The sequence below is a fragment of the Mus musculus genome, chromosome 15 (genome assembly GCF_000001635.26).
Source record: "Mus musculus strain C57BL/6J chromosome 15, GRCm38.p6 C57BL/6J".
NCBI classification, from domain to species: domain Eukaryota; kingdom Metazoa; phylum Chordata; class Mammalia; order Rodentia; family Muridae; genus Mus; species Mus musculus.
Window position 1 is genome coordinate 65934412 of NC_000081.6, and position 19041 is coordinate 65953452.

General features: G+C 40.6%; 1 protein-coding gene across 1 annotated transcript in view; it reads right to left on the minus strand.

The window, feature by feature from the left end:
- Hhla1 (HERV-H LTR-associating 1) overlaps positions 1-19041 on the minus strand; it is a 54362-nt gene that overhangs the window by 11969 nt on the left and 23352 nt on the right. The window contains exons 7-12 of the mRNA NM_001145096.1: positions 14071-14154; positions 13891-13974; positions 8277-8360; positions 7533-7589; positions 7341-7427; positions 1826-2053 (exon numbers count right to left, since the gene is read on the minus strand). Coding sequence (NP_001138568.1) covers positions 1826-2053; positions 7341-7427; positions 7533-7589; positions 8277-8360; positions 13891-13974; positions 14071-14154 — 624 coding nt within the window. The remainder of the gene's footprint in view (positions 1-1825; positions 2054-7340; positions 7428-7532; positions 7590-8276; positions 8361-13890; positions 13975-14070; positions 14155-19041) is intronic.

The window sequence follows — 19041 nt, forward strand, 5'->3', positions numbered from 1 at the left end:
TGTGTTTGGTCAGAGCAACAAAGAGAGTACCTCATACACTAAAGAAGCAGTTGACACTGAGTTATATCCACTGCCCCCTTTAGCCTTGACATTAAACTGGAGATAATTGATGATAATGGTGATGGTGGTGGTGGTGGTGGTGGTGGTGGTGGTGGTGGTGGTGGTAGTGGTGGTGGTGGTAGAAGTGGTAACAACTCACCAAGCTTTCCATAGTTAAGCTAAATATTCCCTAATCGTCCTTTAAAAAATGGTAGTTTCACATTGGTTCCCGTGGAAAAAAGTTAATAATCTTTTCTCTCAAATTATAGGGCTAATTGTGATGGAGGATTTTACAGCTGTGAGTTAAGTGGGGGAACGTTTGCTTATCCAGAACACGAGCTCTCCCTTCATGTATCGATGCCATTACTTTCACTAAAGTTCTGAGGTTTGCCTTATATGAAGCAGTGTTTCCTTTGAGGACCATGGGCAGGTATTTTATGACTTTTCTTACCTCCAGAAATCATGTATTTTTACATTATACTGGAGTATTTTACAATTTTGTGTAGTTTTCACAATGTAAGTTACGGTATTAACTTTTTGTAGAAAATCTAAAAAGTTGTAGTTGGTAGAGTTGAATTCTATTCCACTCCACTGTTTGAGACATACCCTTTTCACAGCCTGCTTCTCTCTTGTCCATCCTTACCTCCTTGAGGGAAGGCTTTGTGCCCTGCTGTGCTAGAATGTCCTTCTTGGACTTGTGCATGAAAGAGCTCAATGTAAGTTAGTTTACATCATGAGTATAGTTTGCTTTCCTGTAACTCCCTTCTATCTGTGAGCTTGAGAGACAAAGGGGACATTTAAAGAGCCATTTTCAAACTGTCCTCCTGGCTGGAAGCAAGGATGTCTTTTGATGAGCGAGTGAATGAATGAGTTGTACTGATGCGGATCCATCCTTGGCATAGATAATACTGACTGTTACTGAAAGAGATCACTCAGTTTTGTATATTTCTCAGGTCATTGTCATTGTACCTTTTGTGTTTGGTGACAATACTGTCAATGTTGCACACAATGTGGTAGGATTGACTAGGAAAAATCTTGCCCAGTAACTGGTGGCATCATTCCATGTTGGTGTGGAGTCACTAACACCCCTTTTGGTATGGATCTCCAATGAGGAGCAAATTAACCAATCTGTGCCTTAAAATGTTGACCTCACTGTTTCCTGTGAATTTGCAGAGAAAGACATCTACCTACATTGTTGAAGTAAATATGTCTTATTCCAGCAGTTACTATCATCATACAAGATATTGTCAGTGGGGGAGGTGAGGTTAAGGGTATCAGGTAACTTTTGGTATTATTTTTAGGACTTTGTTTGTTTGTTTGTTTGTTTGTTTGTTTTTTGAGATAGGGTTCCTCTGCTTAGCCCTGGCTGTCCTGGAACTCACTCTGTAGACCAGGCTGGCCTCAAACTCAGAAATCCACCTGCCTCTGTCTCCAAAGTGCTGGGATTAAAGGCATGTGCCACCACTGCCCGACTATTTTGGGGACTTCTTAAGACAGTGTTTTTCAGTATAGATATCTATTAATATGAATTCTAGAAGTATATATCATCAGTAAAATTTCCATCATTGACTGACTCTTCTGAACCCTGCTACACTAAGCTGGTAGCTTAATCTTAATTAATTAATCTTAAGGTGCTGGGAAGAGTTAGATGGAGATATTAATCTTAATTAATTAATCTTAAGGTGCTGGGAAGAGTTAGATGGAGATATTTTGTTTAATTATGTGAGACTAAAGGAAACAGAAGAGAGACACAGCAGAGTAAAGAAAAACCAAGAAAGCATCTTACTTGAGCTTGGGGCACTACTGTGTGTGCCTATGGTCCCAACAGGAAGCTCTGGAAACATCTGTTTGCTTTCTGCCAACTCTTTCTCTGAAGGAGCACTTGTCTTTGTCCAGGGGAGAGACTTCAGAGCAGATACCCATTGTGTGCTCCAGCGTACAGAATATGGTCTTAGAAGTGACTGCTGGCTTTGAGTTGTGAGCCTTGAAGTCCTTGCTGTTCCCCTGGTAGTTGCTCCTCAAAGGAAACAGCCAATGGTAGTTTTAACTTACTTGCCACTTTGGGCACATAGAACTGTTGAGTCATGAAAGACAATTAGGCAGTAGTTATATAAAGTGCAGACATTATGATATTACTGTGAATGGTACCAAATGTCACCAAAGGATGTTTTCTCTTGAATGAACAATGGGGCTAAATATCATACAAGTGCTGTGCGATAAACTGCTCTGAACAGAAAGTAAAGTTGTCAGATCTAAGAGTGCCTGGCTGACTGTCTCTCCTGATGACACTCAGGGACTTGTCAGAGCCTGAGTGTCTCTCTGCAGTCCTCAGCTGCTCCATGACTCAGATCCTTGTCTCTGCAAGAGTAATGAGGCCCATACTATCTGCCCTAGGGCCACATGTAGGAACATCAAGTAACGCTGGGCTTTCCAAAAGAAACTACTTGAGAGACTGACCTTCAGCAAGACTGGTGGATTTTTTAAAAATATGAATTTGTCTAATGACCTTGCTTGTTCCACGAGGGGTAGGAAAAAGAGGTACAAATGTTAAATTGACTAATGCTCTCCTTTAGGAAGACTGAGATGATGCTAGGCTGAGATAAGTGGACCTAAGGTGAGAGGTACCCATTAGCCTACAGGGTTGCTTTTGCTGGGTGAAAAGGTCTGATCCTCACTTAGCCTGTGTTGGATTTTATTTGCCACTTGCCCTTTGGAAGGTATTGAGTATAGGGAACTTACTATGTAATTGCAGGAGGTGATCCTATTGGAAGAGGGTTTTGTGCATTGTGTATTCAGATGCTGATTTCTGTGCCCAGAGATCTAGTTATACTCTGGACATGGGCATTGTCATGGATATTGAAGACTCTCCTATATCAATGTGGTATCAAGTATGTTCCCCAATTGGTTAATACAAAGCTGAACAGTCAATGTGGTGGTTTGAATATCCTTGTCCACTGGAAAGTTGCAGTATTAGGAGGCATGGCCTTATTGAAGTAGGTCTGGCCCTGTGAGAGGGGGCTCTGAGGTCTCCTCAGTTCAGGCTCCATTGAATGTGGAATCAGACCCTCCTTCTGGCTCCCTTTGGAAGATAGTCCCCTCCTGGCTGCTTTTGGATCAAGACATAGAACTCAAAGGTCTTCCAGTATCATGTCTACCTGTATACTGCCATGCTTCCTGCCATGATGATAATTGATTGAACATCTGAAACCATAAGCCAGCCCCAATAGAATATTCTCCTTTATAAGAATTGCTTTGGTCATGGTGTTTCATCACAGCAATAAAACCCTAATAAATCCCCTATTGGGGATCTACCCTTCAGAAAGAGCATTAAGACAGCCATTGACTGGGCAGAGAAGACAGGAAGGCTAGACTTCTAATCCCAGTCTGGGGTTTCAGGGAGGTGAGCCAGGTAGAAGGAGTTCACCAGGAGGCAGGTGAGGATCCAGGAGAAGGGCCATAAGATGAAGGAAGAAGATGGTCACCATGAGGTCTGATAAGAAGGTTACCAAAGGAATTCTCCAAAAGGACAGACAGCTACAATAGAGTGAACAGACCAAATGCATATAACTCAGGACATGTAGTTAGCTAGTTAGCATAGAACATGCTATGTTTGAAATACCTGATCAGTTATTGTGCTTAAAATCTGTTGAATAAATCTATAAGTCTCCATCTCAATCATTTGGGAGTTAGTTGGGTCAGAAAAAAAAAAAAAACCTGCCTTTTAAATAGTATTCTATAGACTCCCCAATTCTCCTTTCTTCTCTCCTGTTTCACATTTAGACCTCAAACTTCTCACATTACCTAAGCCTTGATCCCAAGTGTTAGACCTGGACTAGGTCCTCTCAACCCAACTGTCACTTGGCCAGGCAAATGCCCATCAGGTATTTCAACAGCACTGCCAGGGTGTAGATAGCTTTTCTTTTTCCAGAGGATCTGTCCTTACTGAAAGAGAACTACTGGGAGCCAGGATTGAAAATGGGGGTTAAAAGCTGAGACTGACTCAACCCTCAGTTCTGTCCTCAGAAGCAAGCAAGAAAAGGTACCTTGTTATAGACCTAGTTTATCTCCTTACCAAGTGACCCTGTCCCTTGCAAAATGAGCTTTCTTCTACACCATGGCCAAAAGATGTTCTGCACTAAAACAAAACAGCCTACTGCTATAGAACTGGAGCATCACTGATTGTGTTTATCCATTCGCTGTAGAGACACTGATGAAAAGCTCACTCTGTGCAGATGTCATGTGACTGATGAATAAGGCACTTCATGGGATAGCAGGTGGTTGTTCTCCTTCAAGGTTCATTCCCTGAGGAGGTACACATGTAAATGTCACTGTAGTATAACCTAGAGTGACTGAGTTCAGATGACAAACAGGTACTGAGTTGAGCCACAAAATGTAGACTTTGGTTGGGAATCTTTATGACATTTGAAGATAGCATCTGGGGTGACAAATGACAGACCTTCAGGAGTACAAAACACCACAGAGTAGGACAAGACCTTCACATAGAGATGACAGAATAAACAAGCTTGAACACAATACTGGGAAAATGTTTTGTGCTACCAACATGGACATTGATTTCAAATTGAATGTAGACAAAGAATCATGGGAAAATAACAAATACATGAAGAAGAAAATGTGTTCTCTCTAAGGGCTCTGGAGCCTCTGTTGCTGCTGACTGTTGGGTTTGATCAGGTAAGGGACATACCTAAGTCATATGTAAGGACCATTGCTCTTGTGCCAAAGCATGGACAGTTTAAAAGGAGAATGCAAGAGCACGACAAAAGGAACTTAGCCATAGTCTGTTTTATGTACATGATGTACACACACACACACACACACACACACACACACACACACCAGGTGGACTCAGAGGAGAGCTAGATCTCAGGCTAAGTGTGAAGAAAAAAGAGGACTTAGCAGTGGTTCTTAAATGGCGCCTGGTGACACAGAACACAGATGTTGTTGAGAAAAGAGGTATGGGAAGATCCTGAGAATTACAGAGGGGCAATGACTCTAGAATGAGGATCAAAATTTCAAATATCTTCAAGAGCCCAATAGTGAACACCAGCTGTCTTTGTCAAAGTTTCTATTCCTGCACAAACATCATGACCAAGAAGCAGTTGGGGAGGAAAGGGTTTATTCAGCTTATACTTTCCACATTGCTGTTGATCACCAAAGGAAGTCAGGACTGAAACTCAAGCAGGGCAGGAAGCAGTAGCTGATACAGAGGCCATGGATATGTTACTTACTGGCTTGCTTCCCCTGGCTTGTTCAGCCTGCTCTCTTATAGAATCCAAGACTACTAGCCCAGAAGTGGTCCCACCCATAAGGGGCCTCTCCCCCTTGACCACTAATTGAGAAAATGCCCCACAGATGAATCTCATGGAGGCACTTCCCCAATTGAAGCTCCTTTCTCTGTGATAACTCCAGCTTGTGTCAAGTTGACACACAAAACCAGCCAGTACAATTGACCCCTTGTCAACTTGACACACAAACACATCACTATTAATCCTCAACCTTTACATTCTTATTCATCCTCAAGATCCAAATAACTTTAAATATCCCACAGTCTTTACATATTAAAAGTCCAATCCCTTTAAAATATCCAATATCTTTTAAAATTCAAAGTCTTTTAAACATTCAAATTCTTTCAACTGTGAACTCCAATAAAATAACTTCTTTCCTCAAAAGAGAAAATATATCAGGGCACAGTCACAATCAAAAGCAAAATCAGACTCCACCCATCTAATGTCTAAGACTCAACTCATGATCTCCTGGGCTCCTCCAAGGGCTTGAGTCACTTTTCCAGCCCTGCTCTTTGTAGCACACATCTTGTCTTCTAGGCTCCAGCTGCCTGTACTCCACTGCTGCTGCTGTCCTTGGTGGTCATCTCATGGTACTGGCATCTCCAAACACTGCTGTCTTCTGCTGTAACTAGGTTTCACTAACAGCCTCTCATAGGCTCTCTTCATGGTGCCAAGCCTCAACTACTTTGCATGACCTCTTCTGGACTGGGTCATCAATTGCAACTTAGGCTGCACCTTCACCAATGACCTTCCATGGCCTCTCATAGTGCCAAACCTCAGCTGCTCTTCATGACCCCTTCATGCCTTCAAAACCAGTACTACCTGGGTGACTCTTACACCTTACCAAGTCCAGCCACAACACAAGGTACAATGTTGGCTATTTCTGGAACACAGCCTCTGTGCTTTCAGAAAACACTTCCCAGAAGATTTTACCTCAATGATGCTGGTCTCTTCTTAATCACCTCTAACTTAGCTCCAGCTAACAAGCATCAATAGTCAATAGTAATGCAAAGTTTTTGCTTTAGTAGTTCTGGTATCTTGTTAATCACAGCTGATTCTTCAGCCCCAGCTAACCAGAACCACAGAATTTTCACAATCAAAATAGCAATGACCCTGATAAAAGTCTTTAATATTCCCTCTGAAATTTCACAATCCAGGCCTCCATCTTCTGCACTGTCCTCAACATTATCTTCCAAGCTCCTACACAACACCCCACAGAGCTCTTAATACCGATCTTCTAGCCCAAAGTTCCAAAGTCCTTCCATAGTCCTTCCCAAAACATGGTCAGGTTGTCACAGGAATACCCCACTTCTGCTACCAATTTGTCTTAGTCAGGGTTTCTACTCCTACACAAACATCATGACCAAGAAGCAAGTTGGGGAGGAAAGGATTTATTCAGCTTACACTTTCATGTTGCTATTCATCACCAAAGGAAGTCATGACTGGAACTCAAGCAGGTCAAGAAGCAGGAGCTGATGCAGAGGCCATGAATGGATGTTTCTTACTGGCTTGCTTAGCCTGCTTTCTTATAGAACCCAAGACTACCAGCCCAGGGATGGTCTCACCCACAAAGGGCCCTTCCCCCTTGATCACTAATTGAGAAATGCCCCACAGCTGGATCTCATGGAGGCACTTCCCCAACTCAAGCTCCTTTCTCTGTGATAACTCCAGCTTGTGTCAAGTTGACACAAAACCAGTCAATACACCAGCAATACTACGTAATATGTCAGTGTGGGAGTAAACTGACAGGTGTTCCTCACTGGGGAGAAAGGATTCAGCAGCTACTCAGCTCCAGCTGCTCATTGTCATTGAGAGGAATATCCAGGGTGGCCAATTATTTCCCAAATACTCCAGCAGTAAAATTTTTAAATAAAAAAGATCATCTGATTTTAACACTATCTAATTAAAAGAATACCTGATGGTCACATTTCTTCTATAGTAAGCTGAGGCCTGGTGGAGGGTGGGGACACTCTGGCCTATATAATAATTTACACTCACCTAAAACACTGGACACACCACTGGTAAATGTGTAGTTGATAACAGGGGATTTCTCCACCATCTCCCAGAAGTCAGAAAGATTCCTTCCTGAAAAAAAAAGCACATCATGAAGATGGGATTGTAGGTCTGCCTGCTGGAGTATGAAGGAAGCTCATTGCTCACCCAGAGAACCTCCAGGTCATTGCTGCTCACCTGACTTTCCCACCATCACACAGATGAAGACACAGTCCGATTCATTGGTCTGAGTCACTGTAAGACAAACCAGCATACAACCACAACATTGCAATGGCCAACCAGGACATGGTCTCTAGGATCAGTTGTAAGGCTAAAATATTGTTTCTGTCTGTCTGATCCCCCATTCAGCAAATCATGTATACTGTTTCACTAAGCCCTCATTACCATCACATATAAGATGTGAGCACATGTCTGCAGACCTTTAACAGAGCATCCCCAGTGTTTTTAGAGACCACTGTGTTTAGGAACACAGAAGATTTGTATACGATCTCCCAGCAGCAACCAGGGAAGCCTGCAGCAATCCCATTCATACCAGTCATTATTCATTTGTGAAAATGTTTGACCTTTTGCAGTATGTAGAAAGTAGTCACTTTGCCCGAGTTTGCCTTTTTGTCTTTAAAAGTAAAGGGGGACGTTATAGCCACTGATAGACTCTGATGATACCTTCTCTATGTTGATTGTGATATTTGCCCTTCAATTTGTGGGACTCCAGAAGATCCCTATTTGGATGATGGAGACATCAAGGACTGGTGTTAGAAACAAGCCCACGCCTATAACCTAAATAGAGCTTACCTGAGGGTGTCTGGCAGCCTGACCCCATAACAGAGCTTGGGATGTGGAAACCTACCAGGCTTTTTTTTTTTTTTTTTTTTTTGAGGAATACCAGACCTGAAGCCTGCCAAACACCTTAAAAATACACACCAGAGAGGATGGAGGTTGACTTAAAAATCTCAGTGAGGTAGCTTGTAGAATTTCCAACAATGTCCACCAGCAATGCTGTGAAATCTGCAAGATAAATTGAAGAAGCTCTCTCAATTCTGAAGCTGAGACCCAAGGGGAAAGAGGTTTCATTTAGATTTTCCTTTTCTCAGAATAGATTTTACAATTGTAGTTTAAGTTAATATGTTAAAGACTATTGGTACTCACACATAGAAAAATACAAATGCAAAAAAATAGTAAAGGCAAATCCAAAGATTTATATAATATAAGTTATATAAGTAATATGTTATAATTCAACTCTTTCTCTTGTAATATCCAAGAGCTCCCAAGATCTCCCTTACTTCATCTAATTTTGTTAAGCTACCAGATCTATGCAAGAGGAAACAAGCCCTCAGATATATAAGGTCTATTTATACAAAGTTGGAATTTGAAAATACAGCAAAATTTAATGTCAGGTTGTGAACTACAGACTTAAAAATAGACAGGATCTCTACAAAATATCAACAGGAATGTCCTCTTTGCCCCACTTTATTTAGAGCATGGAAGAGAAAGTCTGGGAGACTTCTATAACACTTTTGATTGCAGAACCATTGACTACATTCTGAATGAGAAGCCCACTGGATGACCTCCCATTCTGCCTCTTAGAGATGCTTCCTTTCCTCATCAACAGGATGGAGAGTTGCTTGGAAGAACAGCCAGACTTGAAAACACATACCCTGTAGATGCAGAGTGATGCTTACGATAATCAGTAGTTGGTGGAGTAAGTCAACACTAGCAGGAGATGGGAGACGAGCCTGAGTCACAATGTGACTGTGTTTTTACATGGTTGCCCTGTGTGCTGTCTCATTTTGTGTGTTAACTTGACACAAGCCAGCCGTCAGAGAGAAAGAAGCCTCAATTGAGACAATGCCTCCAGGAGATCCAGCTGTAAGGTATTTTCTCAATTAGTTAACAATGGGAGAGGTCCCAGCCCATTGTGGATGGTGCTGTCCATGGGCTGGTGGTCCTGTGTTATATTAGAATGCAGGCTGAGCAAGCCATGTAAGCAAGCCAGCAGCAGCACTTACCATAGCTTCTGCAGAAGCTCCTGCCTCCAGGTTCCTGTTCTGCTTGAGTTCTGTCCTGGCTCCCTCAGTGATGAACTACAATGTATACCAATGTGGAACTGTGAGCCAAATAAACCCTTTCCTCCCCAACTTGATTTTTTAGTGTTTCCTTGCAGCAATAGAAATCATAACTAAGACACCCTGGATGAAGAAGTGCTATGTAGTATACCTCTGCAGATGTTGACACCACTCTGCCCAGAAGGCTGGAGAAAATGATTCTCTTCTTTCTGTATTATGTTGTAGAACTTATTAATGTGTTCAATCTCATTACTCTTCCATCTAATTGTCTTCCACTTCTCAAACTCTCCTTCATTAATTCACTTATCCAACATATATCCATAGAATGTCTACAGTGTGACAGACAGCTGCTAGGTAGTTGAGATTCTTGTAATACATACAGAGGAAGTTAAAGTTAATTGGGGGGGGGCATAAAAATGGATCAGCATGCAAATATATTTGTCACAAGTCTGCTGACTTGTGTTGGATGTCCAGGAAGGACTCACATGATGGAAGTAGAAAACCTACTCCTGAAAGTTGTCCTCTGACCTTTTCATTTGTGCTATGGCATACTACTATGGCATGTGCATGCTCTCCCTCCAATAACACATAAGTAAATATATATTTAAAACACTGTAAAATTAATGGGAAAGAAAAACTTACAAGTTGAATGATAAAAATGCAAAGATTCATAGAAGCTATGAGCAGCACTCTGAATCCAGATACCAAGGATCAATCTTAGTTCTGCCCAAGGATTAAAAAAAAAAAGATGGTAGCTGACCAGAGTCCTATAGCATATTATAGAGCTTGGATTTGAGCTGAGATTTGCCTTGAGCCAAAAGTCCTCTCCTCCCAAGATCCCTACCACCCACTCATACAACCTGTCACTTGGCATCTTCAGCCCACTTCCTCTTTGAAAGGATGTTTGCAACTCTTTCATTTGGGTTTGAAAAAAAAGCCAGCCATTCTTACTTTCAAGATATTCATTGTTCCTACAGACATTCAATTAGTTGATTTACTAACAATGCTCAGAGATGCTTTATGTCTAAGCCCTTTTCTGTGTAAATAGAAGACAGGAACAAATTTTTGTCTATCCAATTGGTGATGATTTTAAAACCACTTTTTAATATTCAGTGTGAACAGGCTATGGAATCCATTTGAGCACTGCTGACAAAAGAGGGTAAATGCCTGTAAGATTTCTAGAAGTTTTAACAAATTGGATCACAACAGGATTGTTTCCCTGTCAGCCGACAATTTCCTTTCAATGGCTTTATCCTACAGAGATAATTTGGCTAGAGCGTCAAGTGACTCTGCACAGGTGCTCACCACAGCACTGTTTATAACAGGAAAGGTTGTCAGGAATGGGAGACAGGTGAATAACCATCACCTTGTCTTTCAGTGACCATCTTTTTGAAGGACTGGGCATATTTCCATATATTGAGATAGAATACATTTTAAGACACACACACTCCATAAAAATTTATCAATTGATACATATGATGGAGCATCAAGGCATCACTACACCCTCAAAATAAAAGCTTCTTCTTGCAGTAGATGGGAATTAATACAATGATTCACACCTGGACAATGTACAGACAGCAGTTTTGGAGCATTCAGCCTAAATTGCATTTCATTATCAAACCCCTCCCCTCTCAAAGCTCAGGGATTGATTTTGAAGAGTTGACAGTAAGATCATAAGAGTCAGAGTTGATAGACCATGTCAAGGAAGCAAGACAACAGGACTGATGCATGTGATGTTTCAGAGACTGTGACAGAACACACATGACCTGCACAGATTCAAACTAGAAGGCCCCACCCACTGAGGACAAGTGGACATAAAGTGCCACCCTTAGCCAAGAATCTACTTGCAACTGACAACTTTTGGGAAAGGGAAAGTCAGTTTTCTCCAGTGGAGTGTCACTGAGTGTATCAACCACACTCCAGGAAAGATGTTATGCTCAGAAATAATTGAATTCTATGTTTGTTTGTTTTTGTGCACTCTTTATTTTGTTATGGTATGTTTCTTTTTTTTAAGATTTATTTATTTATTTGTTTGTTTGTTTATTTATTTATTTATTATATCTAAGTACACTGTAGCTGACTTCAGACACACCAGAAGAGGGCATCAGATCTCATTACAGGTGGTTGTGAGCCACTATGTGGTTACTGGGATTTGAAATTCAGACCTTCAGAAGAGCAGTCGGGTGCTCTTACCCACTGAGCCATCTCACCAGCCCATGGTATGTTTCTTTTGTTTTGTTTTGTCTTGTTGTTTTAGTTCATTGGTTTGATTTTCTTTTTTTCTTTCTTTCTTTCTTTCTTTCTTTCTTTCTTTCTTTTTTTTTGTGTGTGTGTGAGAGAGAGCATGTTAGATGCAGAGAGAGATGTGGAGATTCTGGGAAAAGTTGATGTGAGGAGATATGGTCAAAATATACTGTAAGGAAAATTTTAACAATAAAGTAGATAGAATTAAAAAGTAAGTTAAAAATATATGCTCTAACATTACTTTAGTAAAAGAATGTTAAATCTTAGTTAGAGCAAAGCTTCTTTTTTTCTTCTTAACAACATTCTTAACAAGCCTTCTTTTCAGGGGTGTGGTCATATCAGTGCACAATGCAATGTGAATGGTGTCTGCACTGTAAGTGTATGGCAAGTGAGTAAGCCTTCCATTTCTTCACACCCTTGTCTTATTACTAGAGTGTGGTGGTAAACTACCTTTCATTCCATGGACAAAGGCAACACCTTATAGAAAGCAGAGCAACAAGTTAGAAGGAACCCGGGCCTTTATATTTAAAGGTTACATAGCTAGTCTAAGTATTTCCAAAACATATTAATATAAAAATACATCAAATAGTTAAGTAGAAGAAAAGAACAAGGAAAAGAACCCCTTGCTTCTTTTGCAATCTATATTTTAGCTTGTAATCAGAGGAATCTTTTTACAGATATGGTACAAACTGTAGGAAGTTGGTCTGGTGCTGCTATGTATTCAAATGCTAATTTCTGTTCCTGAAGATCCAGTTTCTCCAAAACAAGTAGATCCTCACATGCATCCACTTTTGTTGTGTAAATCTTGCCCACTAAGTTATCTCTGATTGGTTGATAAAGATGCCTACAGCATGGGCTAGGCAGAAGATATGAGGCAGGGTGGAGGTTACCATGGTTTTTGGTGGGGAACAGAAAGAGAGGAGAAGGATGAGGAGGGAAAGGAAGAAGTTTCCATGGGATAGATGGATTGTGAGCACATGGCCATGAGGGCCAGCTTGTTGGGAAGAAGTGTTCTAGACAGAACATGGCAAGAGATGTATTGGGGATACTGAGAGGGAAGTAGGAAAAATAGCATAGAGGGTTGATATCTGCCCAGTTCTAGTACTTTACAGATTATTATTTTAAAAAAAGGTTTTGTGGTTTTATTTGGGAACTAAATGATCTAAGGTGGGTTAGAAACCCCTAAATAATATGTACCACCATAACAAGCTTTATAGTTCCTTGGCACTAGAGAATCACATTATTGCACTGAGTTCCTGAGTTGTTCTTGTGGCCTGTTATCTGCCAGGCATTTATTGTGTCTTCATTTAATTTCTGTCCCTTCGTCTAGACCAGTGGTTCTCAACCTTCCTAATGCTGTGACCCTTTAATGCAGTTAGTTTCTCGTGATGTAGTGACCCCCAACTGTAAAATTATTTCATTGCTATTTCATAACTGCATTTTCCTACTGTTATGAATTGTAATATAAGTATCTGATATGCAGGATATCTGATATATGACCCTCCCAATGGGGTTATGGCCCACAAGTTGAGAATTTTAAGAAACATGCAATACATTTGGATTATAAAAGCAATATATAGTGATGCACGCCTTTAATCCCAGCACTCGGGAGGCAGAGGCAGGCAGATTTCTGAGTTCGAGGCCAGCCTGGTCTACAAAGTGAGTTCCAGGACAGCCAGGGCTATACAGAGAAACCCTGTCTCAGAAAAATTAAAAAAAAGCAATATATAGTGTCATTGAAAATAATTCCAAACATTGCAAGTCCATATTTGTGAACAGTCTACCATTTTGAAACACTTTAATCTTGTCATCAGAGATAATAGACTTTCTGCTTTTCAAATAAATACACATTTTATCATTGATAACACTATACTCTGGATACTATCTAGAATTTCTTTTCCTATTTGAAAATTCTTGGGAACATTGATTCCCTCTTAAAGGCAATATCTGGCCATACACACTCATTGTTTACTATACATGGCTACATTTCAAATTTTCCCAGTGGTGTATATTTACTTTTTCCCATAATTTTGCCACATAAACAATGGTGATGAATACCCATTTGTATCTATACAGAGATTTCTCCATAGAAAAAACAGACAAGGAAATATGCACACATTTAAGTGTAATAAGCATCACTATGTTTTATTTTACTATGAGGAAAAAAATACACCCAATGGCACAAACAGAACTGGAAAAGCTACAAGGTTATAGTGGACTCCACCTACCTGATAAGTCATTGGTCCTATTGCTCAAACAGTAGCAGTGCCGGGTAGGGAATTTGGCTGGGTCGACTGTCTTTGGGTTGGAAACTGTGAAAAGAAAGTATTTCCTTAGTGCCTTGACATTGTGGCTGTCCCTGAGCCCCTCACCCACCACATCACCACAGGAGAACTGTTATCACTTACTGTTGTAGATGGCCACGGAAACCTTGTGAAAGGCAAATGAACTATAAGAAGTGATGCTAAGTACGGAGAAGAATTGCTTGCTATCTGTTGAAGAAGGAGAGAAAGAAGCACAAATGCGTGCTGACACAGTTTTAAATAAATCAGTACTACCAATACCTGTGACTTCAGTTCTGGGAGGCTGAGTTAGGAGGATAGTGTGTTTGTAGCCAGACAAAGCAATAAACTGAGACTTTGTCTTGAAACAAAAAAGGAAGGACATGAGAGGGAGAGTGAATATGTGCAAGGTAAAAGATGTATTTATATCAAAATGTTGTAAATAGACATCTAGAGCAGTGTAATAAAATAGAAGACCCAAATATGAATACATGTAACTATGGTCACATGATATGTTTTAGTTAGGGTTTCTTTTGTTTTTAGCAAATAGCCTGACCAAAAGAAATTTGAAGAGATAAGTTTATTTCCTTTTACAGATTGTGTCCATTATCCAGGTAGGTCAGGCAGGAAATCAAGACTGGAGCCTGGGGACAGAAACTGAAGCACAGATCACGGAGGAGTACAGCTTATTGGCTTGCTTACTTGAAGCTTTCTCAGGGCCATCAACCCAGGGTGGCACTACCTACAGTGAGCTGGACTCTGTCACATCAATTATCAAACAAGAATATATGCTACAGGCTTGTTTATAGACTAATCTGGTAAAGGCATTACTGCAGCTGAGGTTCCCTCTTCAAAAATTACTCTAGCCTGTCTCAAGGTAACATAAATTTATCCAGTACATAATATTTGCCAAAGATGCCAAAAACACACATTGGAGAAAAGATAATATGTTCAAGAAGTGATGCTGAGAAAACTGGATTTCCACAAGCAGAAGAATGAAGTTAGATTCATATCTATCGCCTTCAGTGAAAATTAACTCCAAGTTGAGCAGATATCTCAACTTAAAACTTGAAACTCTAAAACGGTTAGAAGAAAACAAGATACAGCTGTAGGAAAGGGCTTTCCAAATAGGATTCCATTTGCCCCATTATTAAGGACACAACTGACACCTGAGATGTTGCAAAACTAAAAGACTCTGGACAACTAAGGAGACAATCAAGTGAAGAAGAAACACATATATTGTGGGAGAATCTTTGTCAGCTATGCATCTTACAGAGGACTAATATTGAGAATAAAAACTACAGAAGTTGACAGGGTTCCAGTCCCATCCGGCCCACTGCATCAACATGGTCCCTGGCCCAGGGGAGTCTCCGGACACCCACAAGGACCCACAAGGACCCACACAGGATCCTCCACGGGATCCTAAGACCTCCGGTGAGTGGAACACAGAGCCTGCTCCAATCCAATCGCACAGAACCTGAGACTGCATTAATTAAGGAAGCAGGTAACCCGGCCTGATACAGGGCTCACGTCCCTTCCAGCCGGCCCACTGCAGCACCGGGGTCCCTGGCCCTGGGGAGTCTCCGGACACCCGCAAGAACCCACACAGGATCCGCCACAGGATCCTAAGTCCTCTGGTGAGTGGAACACAACTTCCGCCAGGAGGCAGGTTCAAACACCAGATATCTGGGCACCTTTCTTGCAAGAGGAGAGCTTACATGCAGAGAGTACTCTGACCACTGAAACTAAGGATAGAGCTAGTCTCCCAGGTCTGCTGATAGAGGCTAACATAATCACCTGAGGAACAAACTCTAACCAGAGACAACTATAACAACTAGCTCCAAAGAATACAAGATGGCAAAAGGCAAACGTAAGAATCCTACTAACAGAAATCAAGACTGCTCACCATCATCAGAACGCAGCACTCCCATGCCACCTAGTCCTGGGCACCCCAACACAACCGAAAAGCTAGACCCGGATTTAAAAGCATATCTCATGATGATGGTAGAGGACATCAAGAAGGACTTTAATAACTCACTTAAAGAAATACAGGAGAACACTGCTAAAGAGTTACAAGTCCTTAAAGAAAAACAGGAAAACACAATCAAACAGGTAGAAGTCCTTACAGAAAAAGAGGAAAAAACATACAAGCAGGTGATGGAAATGAACAAAACCATACTAGTCCTAAAAAGGGAAGTAGACACAATAAAGAAAACCCAAAGTGAGGCAACGCTGGAGATAGAAACCCTAGGAAAGAAATCTGGAACCATAGACGCGAGCATCAGCAACAGAATACAAGAGATGGAAGAGAGAATCTCAGGTGCAGAAGATTCCATAGAGAACATTGGCACAACAATCAAAGATAATACAAAACACAAAAACATCCTAACTCAAAACATCCAGGAAATCCAGGACACAATGAGAAGACCAAAACTACGGATAATAGGAGTTGATGAGAATGAAGATTTTCAACTTAAAGGGCCAGCAAATAAATTCAACAAAATTATAGAAGAAAACTTCCCAAACCTAAAGAGTGACATGCCCATGAACATACAAGAAGCCTACAGAACTCCAAATAGACTGGACCAGAAATAAAATTCCTCCAGACACATAATAATCAGAACAACAAATGCACTAAATAAAGAGAGAATATTAAAAGCAGTAAGGGAGAAAGATCAAGTAACATATAAAGGCAGACCTATCAGAATTACACCAGACTTTTCACCAGAGACTATGAAATCCAGAAGAGCCTGGACAGATGTTATACAGACACTAAGAGAACACAAATGCCAGCCCAGGCTACTATACCCAGTCAAACTCTCAATCACCATAGATGGAGAAACCAAAGTATTCCACGACAAAACCAAATTCACACATTATCTTTCCACGAATCCAGGCCTTCAAAGGATAATAACAGAAAAGAAGCAATACAAGGACAGAAATCACGCCCTAGAACAAGCAAGAAAGTAATCCCTCAACAAACCAAAAAGAAGACAGCCACAAGAACAGAATGCCAACTGCAACAACAAAAATAAAAGGAAGCAACAATTACTTTTCCTTAATATCTCTTAATATCAATGGACTCAATTCCCCAATAAAAAGACATAGACTAACAGACTGGCTACACAAACAGGACCCAACATTCTGCTGCTTACAGGAAACCCATCTCAGGGAAAAAGACAGACACTACCTCAGAGTGAAAGGCTGGAAAACAATTTTCCAAGCAAATGGTCTGAAGAAACAAGCTGGAGTAGCCATTCTAATATCGGATAAAATCGACTTCCAACCCAAAGTTATCAAAAAAGACAAGGAGGGACACTTCATACTCATCAAAGGTAAAATCCTCCAAGAGGAACTCTCAATTCTGAATATCTACGCTCCAAATGCAAGGGCAGCCACATTCATTAAAGACACTTTAGTAAAGCTCAAAGCACACATTGCACCTCACACAATAATAGTGGGAGACTTCAACACACCACTTTCATCAATGGACAGATCGTGGAAACAGAAACTAAACAGGGACACAGTGAAACTAACAGAAGTTATGAAACAAATGGATCTGACAGATATCTACAGAACATTTTATCCTAAAACAAAAGGATAAACCTTCTTCTCAGAACCTCACGGGACCTTCTCCAAAATTGACCATATAATTGGTCACAAAACAGGCCTCAACAGATACAAAAGTATTGGAATTGTCCCATGTATCCTATCAGACCACCATGGCCTAAGGCTGATCTTCAATAACAACATAAATAATGGAAAGCCAACATTCACGTTTGAAACTGAACAACAATCTTCTCAATGATACCTTGGTCAAGGAAGGAATAAAGAAAGAAATTAAAGACTTTTTAGAGTTTAATGAAAATGAAGCCACAACATACCCAAACCTATGGGACACAATGAAAGCATTTCTAAGAGGGAAACTCATAGCTCTGAGTGCTTCCAAGAAGAAACGGGAGAGAGCACACACTAGCAACTTGACAACACATCTAAAAGCTCTAGAAAAAAAGGAAGCAAATTCACCCAAGAGGAGTAGATGGCAGGAAATAATCAAACTCAGGGGTGAAATCAACCAAGTGGAAACAAGAAGAACTATTCAAAGAATTAACCAAACGAGGAGTTGGTTCTTTGAGAAAATCAACAAGATAGATAAACCCTTAGCTAGACTCACTAGAGGGCACAGGGACAAAATCCTAATTAACAAAATCAGAACTGAAAAGGGAGACATAACAACAGATCCTGAAGAAATCCAAAACACCATCAGATCCTTCTACAAAAGGCTATACTCAACAAAACTGGAAAACCTGGACGAAATGGACAAATTTCTGGACAGATACCAGGTACCAAAGTTAAATCAGGATCAGGTTAACGATCTAAACAGTCCCATATCCCCTAAAGAAATAGAAGCAGTCATTAATAGTCTCCCAGCCAAAAAAAAGCCCAGGACCAGATGGGTTTAGTGCAGAGTTCTACCAGACCTTCAAAGAAGATCTAATCCAAGTTCTGCACAAACTATTCCACAAAATAGAAGTAGAGGGAACTCTACCCAACTCATTCTATGAAGCCAAAATTACTCTGATACCTAAACCACAGAAAGATCCAACAAAGATAGAGAACTTCAGACCAATTTCCCTTATGAATATCGATGCAATAAATCCTCAATAAAATTCTCGCTAACCGAATCCAAGAACACATTAAAGCAATCATCCATCCTGACCAAGTAGGTTTTATTCCAGGGATGCAGGGATGGTTTAATATACGAAAATCCATTATATAAACAAACTCAAGGACAAAAACCACATGATCATCTCGTTAGATGTGGAAAAAGCATTTGACAAGATCCAACACCCATTCATGATAAAAGTCTTGGAAAGATCAGGAATTCAAGGCCCATACCTAAACATGATAAAAGCAATCTACAGTAAACCAGTAGCCAACATCAAAGTAAATGGTGAGAAGCTTGAAGCAATCCCACTAAAATCAGGGACTAGACAAGGCTGCCCACTTTCTCCCTATATGTTCAACATAGTACTTCAAGTCCTAGCCAGAGCAATTCAACAACAAAAGCAGATCAAGGGGATACAAACTGGAAAA